This window comes from Physella acuta, unplaced genomic scaffold, assembly GCF_028476545.2.
Source record: "Physella acuta isolate Inbredline_101_S28 unplaced genomic scaffold, ASM2847654v3 ptg001149l, whole genome shotgun sequence".
Taxonomy (NCBI): domain Eukaryota; kingdom Metazoa; phylum Mollusca; class Gastropoda; family Physidae; genus Physella; species Physella acuta.
In genome coordinates, this window is record NW_026732666.1 from 185071 (window position 1) to 191160 (window position 6090).

The window sequence follows — 6090 nt, forward strand, 5'->3', positions numbered from 1 at the left end:
GTTATGGTGTTTACACACAGACAGACAGACAGACACACAGACACACAGACATACGGACAGAATTGCAAAGCCCAGTTTTTCAGACTGGATTACGCATAAAACCTCTAAATTTTGATAAATCTGGATTGATAATTTTTGCCCGATTAAAATAAGTCCTCTATACTTCGGATGTGATGAAGGACTGATGTGTAGTACGGTGAAAATTGTTAAAATTTCAAGTGATTTTTGTGCATGATTACAATACTTTCTCTATACTTTGTATATACTAGAAAGTAATGAAAGACGTTGTTTTATTTGGAAGTTTATAAAATGCTATGTAAATTAAAGGAGAATTTACACGCGTTTTTTTGAGAAATCGGAAATAGCGTAAATTAGTACTTTCGATCAACGGAAATTACTCAAAATTTGACAGAAGGTAGAGAATTAGATCTTTTACTTACATGTGAAATGTCATTTATCTATCTGAAATAGTATTTGGTCTTTGGTCAACGTCAGGAACCACGTGATAATCCCCATGACGCTAGCCTGCATTACGTTACGAGTGCGTATTGATACACTCTGATGCTCAGAACATAAAGGATACATTTGGTAATTTAATACATGTTTACAATACAAAAGTACTTATTTCTAATAATCTATTTTTACCACGTAAACCATTACATTACAAAGCGTAGATGACGTCTATAGTCGATATTTTTTTTCAGTTCAATATAAAACTGTACTGAATGAGTCACAAGCGTCGATATTTTAAAATAGGTCTGACTCTATTATTAGATAAAGAATATTTCCCCAGTATTTTTTTTTTACACAACACCTATAAGGTGCCTACAGGATGAGCCTCCTTACGTCAACAATCAGCCATGTTTTGACCCAGATTTCAAACCTTATAAATTGAGCCAGAGTTCAATCCTAAGCAGATTGTGACGGACCTCCCACGTGACAGCCGTAGAGCCAGTGACAGGCATTGACGTCACTGAGTGTACACGTCGCCCATAGTGTAAAACATCTATAAGGTCAGTGTTTTTGTGCCAACAACCACAAAGAGAAGAGAGAAAATATTACTCAAAGAATTAACATTCGACATCTTCATTAGCTTGTAAAAATTTTTCCCTTAAAAGTTTTGATAAAAGGTATTTTTCAAATTTCTTCCTAATCAAAAAAAAAAACAACATATTTTATAAAAAGCAATAAATAATAATTCAAATGTAAAAAAATATTTAAAAAATAAAAATAAATTTTGTAATTTATTTAGTAGCAACTTTTAAATCAAGGATTTTTTAGTGCACATTATGTTTTTAAAATTCTAATAGGTGGCAATTTTAATAAGTTTTTGTTAGCAATTAAAGTAAATTTAAAAAAAAAAAAATTAGCAAAAAAAAAAAAAAAAAACCAACCGAAAAACTTGTTTATAATTGCAATAGTTATAAAATGTTTTGATGTAAACGATCAACATGTCATCATATGTTAGTATTTATGCCATAGTAAAGATTTATTCACGGCACATAAATTTAGTTACATTAAAATTTGAGCTTTGAAATTGTGCTTTATATTTTTACTTTCTCGTATTTACGAACTATAGAGAAAGTATTGTAATCGTGCAAAAAAAATCGAGATTTTTACAAATCTTGACGTTTTAAACCTCACTGATACGGAAAAACATAAATAATGCAATATTGTCCGTATGTCTGTGTGTCTGTGTGTGTGTGTGTGTCTGTGTCTGTGTGTCTGTGTGTAAACACGATTACTTGAGTACCGTTACAGCTAGGTTGATGAAATTCCTTACATAAGTATTTTATCAAAATCGTAGATCCGTATCAACTCTTGAGCGATTTCCGATATCCGGAAGTGGTACTTTTTCTACTTTGAATTTTTCAAAAGCCTACAGCTTGAGTACTATTTCAGATAGATAAATCAAATTTCACATGTAAGTAAAAGATCTAAATCTCTACCTTCAGTCAAATTTTGAGTAATTTCTGTTTGACCGGAATTATTAATTTAAGCTGTTTACGATTTCTCAAAAAACGCACGTAAATTTATAAAGTACTAATAATATCCCGCACTATTATGCACATTTTATTAGGCGTTCCCTTGGTGTGCAATTCTTTTTTTACGAGATTCCATTCTATTATAAAAAGTTTAAGTAATTAAAAATGGATTACAAATATTGTCTATGTCCTGAGTTGTCATCCCTCGTAGATTTATATTAGAATATCCGAGAAAGTTTAGGGGAGATCACTCCCGGTTTATTGTAGTCATGTAAACATTTATTATAGAAATAATCGCAATTTCGTTTTATTTTCTATACTGACATAAAATTGATCTGTAGTGGTCTTGACAATTTGAAAGTAAAATTTAGATAGTCGTAATCTTCCAATCAAAACTGGATTTAGGTCTTTATCCGTAAAGCCCGTCACTAGCTCTATATTATAGAATGAACTCTTGTAGTTCTGTATGCTCTTAAATAGCTTGTTGTGGCCTGAACCATATAATCGGTTCCTCCATTAATAAATAGGTAAACAGTGAAAAAGCAACACAATCTGGTGATAAAACAAAACACAAATGTCTCAGTAGTATTAAAACTACTTGGCTTTCCCATGCAATGTTATCTTTGATTAACTAAAACATCTCGTTACCATTTCATATTATCAGCCGTAGAGACAAACAATGCTGTGAGTGTTCATTGTTTGAAATAAACACTAATTAAGACACGTTTATCATATTTATAAATGATTACGTTTACCAATATTATGTGCACCTAGTTGAACTAATGAGGATGAATTTTGAACGCAAACATATACAATTATCGAATAATCCAAATTATTGTTTGTTGTATTTCAGTTACCCAGCGCAGAAAGAAAACAAAAAAAAGCAATGGATGTACTTAATATCGATGCTTACATTAAAACTACCAAAGCTCTTTACATCATTTTCATCATCCTCATTGTACTGTGCAACGGGGCGCTGATCTTCAGAATTTGGAGCCAGAAACAATTTTTCTACAGCGCTAAATATCTCTTACTTGTGTCGTTGTCCATAGGTGACATTTTCCTGGCTCTTTATTCATTGGTTATATTGACCAGGTTATGGTTTCACGATTTTTCAATAGGGGAGGCAACTTGTAGTTTATTGCTCACGGCTGTTGTTTATCAAGCATATCTCATCAACTTTGTCCATGGCATTGGGCTCGTTGTTTTATCAGCAGAGTATATTCACCGCTTCAGATTTAACAGGCAACGAACGAAAACTCAAACAGATATACTGAGGGGGTTGGCCATCAGTTGCGTCCCCTGGATTCTGGGTCTTGTGATTATACTACCACTGTTAATGGTAGGGGTGGACTTAGAAACATGTGATGAGCTGGACAACATGTCCAGGCTACAAGCTGCGGGTATTGTATCCACCATTGTCCCCGCAGTCATAGCCCTTGTCACAGCTATCTGTGTGTCGTGCATAAAGAAGGATCGCGTTCCACAACAGCAGATAGAGCTGACCCCACAACAAAACCAGGTCTTTTCTAACCAGGTGTCACAATGGAACACGCAAGGAGCACCGGTTATTGACGGTTACAACAAGCAACCAGAGATGACCCCACAAAACAGCCATCCAACACAAACTGCCCCACAATATAATTATGCACCACAGACATCTCCATATAACAACTATCTACAACAATGTCCACCTTCCAGTTATATGGGACCACCCGCCTACAACTCTAGCTACACGCCAGCAATGAACAACACCCAACTTAACAATGTAGATATAGAACTCAACCCCAACCCTCACATCACAACAACACCAGTAGTTATCAACAATGAAAAATACAAAATTCTTTCCCTTGCATTGCTCTTCTTTTTTCTCGTGGTTCCTCAAGCTATTTTCTTTTTGGCTTATAGTCTGAACCATAACCTTGCACTTTCTAAAGTAGCCTACTACACCATACACGACGGTCTGGTGTGGTTAATGCTTCTACGTCCCATCATTACACCGTTAATGGTTATTGCCCCATCGTATTTGCAACATGCCTAGTTAAAATTAAGTAGACTCCCGAATTCCAAAGAGTAACTTACTTAAAAATATCTGACATTGAGTCTGCCCACAAGATAGGGACGTCACTCAATTATAATTACATTTTACATAATCACATAGTGTCGAATTAAGTCATGCACATATGTCTATATAATCTAAAAAACTAATTATGAAATTAAAAAAAAAACCGCCGCCTCAGTTTTAGAACTTATCACGGCTGGTGCTGAGAAAGTGTGTTTTCTCTATATTGGCTTATCAAAACAAAATGTTTTTCTGCTTTTATTTGTAAATTATAAATGTGTTTAAATAATGTTTCTGTTATCCTTGTGATCTCCTTTTGTGCATAATATATAGTAGAGTTTAAGGTTCACATCATTGTTCAATAAATCATATGCTGCTTTAAATAATTTAAAATGTATCAAAATATTTATAAATAATGCAAAATTATTCGATTTGTTGCTTTTTCGTCAGTGAATGTTTAATTGATTAAATTTGATTTGGTTAATTATGTTGTTGATGTTGCCTGTTTTGAGGAGGGACCTGCTAATATATGCACATTTATGTAAGATAGAATATACATGTAGATCTATCTATCTATCTATATATATATATATATATATATATATATATATATATATATATATATATATATATATATATATATATATATATATATATATATATGATGCTATTATGATTGCATTACTCATTTTAGAAACACATTTCTAGACAATAAAACAATGTAAATAAATACGATTTTTAAAATCAAAGTTACTTAAATTTTTTATAAACAGTTTTTAACCTTGTATCAATTAGATCTGTATTTATTCTGAAAAATGTCAATTTAAACAATATAATTATAGCAGGTGCTTTTCATATTTAATAGTTGTATATTTGTAGGTTTCTCAATACGTTTGGTAAAGACAAAACAGTTTTCCATCGATTACACTAGCAGTAGCAGTACTATTTTTTTTTTTAGATAGGACCAACTTAAAGATTATCCCAGTTAGTCACTGAAGGAAAATGTTTCACCTTTGGCTCCAAGACGACCCAATGTAGCTTGCTTTATGTAAACATACTTCGACTAAGCTAAATGAGAGTCACAACTCAAGAGGTGCAGACTTAAACGAAAGGAAACGTATGCTATTTATCCTCCTTTGAGGATGTTTCATGTCAAAATAGATTAGAAGACAGTCAAGAAAGAAACTATTCAAATACTTTATATGACTTTTAGAAAGATAGAAATTTGTTTCGTGCCGGAGAAAGATTATATAGTGTGTATTGTTGTAACTTTATTATGTTCAAATATTAATTTAATTATGATGTATTTGTATAGAATAACTTTTTTTCCTTCGTTATACTTAGTCATAATATTCTTAATCCCCCCCTTACCTACTTAAATATGTAACGTCATTTATTGTTAAGGACCATAATTAAATATACCCTTTTTACTTTCTCGTATATACGAAGTATAGAGAAAGTCTTGTAATCGTGCAAAAAAAAAAAATCGAGATTTTTACAAATCTCGACGTTTTACATCTCACTGTTTCGGAAAAACATAATTTTGCAATCTTGTCCGTATGTCTGTGTGTCTGTCTGTCTGTGTGTCTGTGTGTGATTGTAAACACGATTACTTGAGTACCGTTACAGCTAGGTTGCTGAAATTTCATATATAAGTATTTTATAAAAATTGTAGATCCGTGTTAACTTTTCAGCGATTTCAGATAACCGGAAGTGGTACTTTTTCTACTTTGAATTTTTCAAAAGCCTATAACTTGAGTACTATTTCAGATAGATAAATGAAATTTCACATTTAAGTAACAAATCTAATTCTCTACCTTCTGTCAAATTTTGAGTAATTTCCGTTGACCGGAATTACTAATTTACGCTATTTCCGATTTCTCAAAAAACGCAAATACGTTTATAAAGTACTAATAATATTGCGCACTATTATGCACATTTTTGTGTGTTCGCTTGGTGCGCAATTCTTTTTTTTATGAGATTCTATTCTATTTTTAAAAGTTTAAGTAATTAAAAATCATGTCTATATTCCAAGTTATATAA

The 6090-nt window shown here is 32.2% G+C and overlaps 1 protein-coding gene across 1 annotated transcript; it reads left to right on the forward strand.

Annotated features, from left to right (window-relative positions):
* Positions 1–922: 922 nt before the first annotated feature.
* Positions 923–4587, forward strand: LOC131956435 (uncharacterized). Its single transcript, XM_059320869.1, has 2 exons — positions 923–1013; positions 2839–4587. Exon 2 carries the CDS (start codon positions 2872–2874, stop codon positions 4024–4026), a length of 1155 nt encoding a protein of 384 aa, XP_059176852.1. The 5' UTR covers positions 923–1013; positions 2839–2871; the 3' UTR covers positions 4027–4587.
* The last annotated feature ends 1503 nt before the right edge of the window (positions 4588–6090 follow it).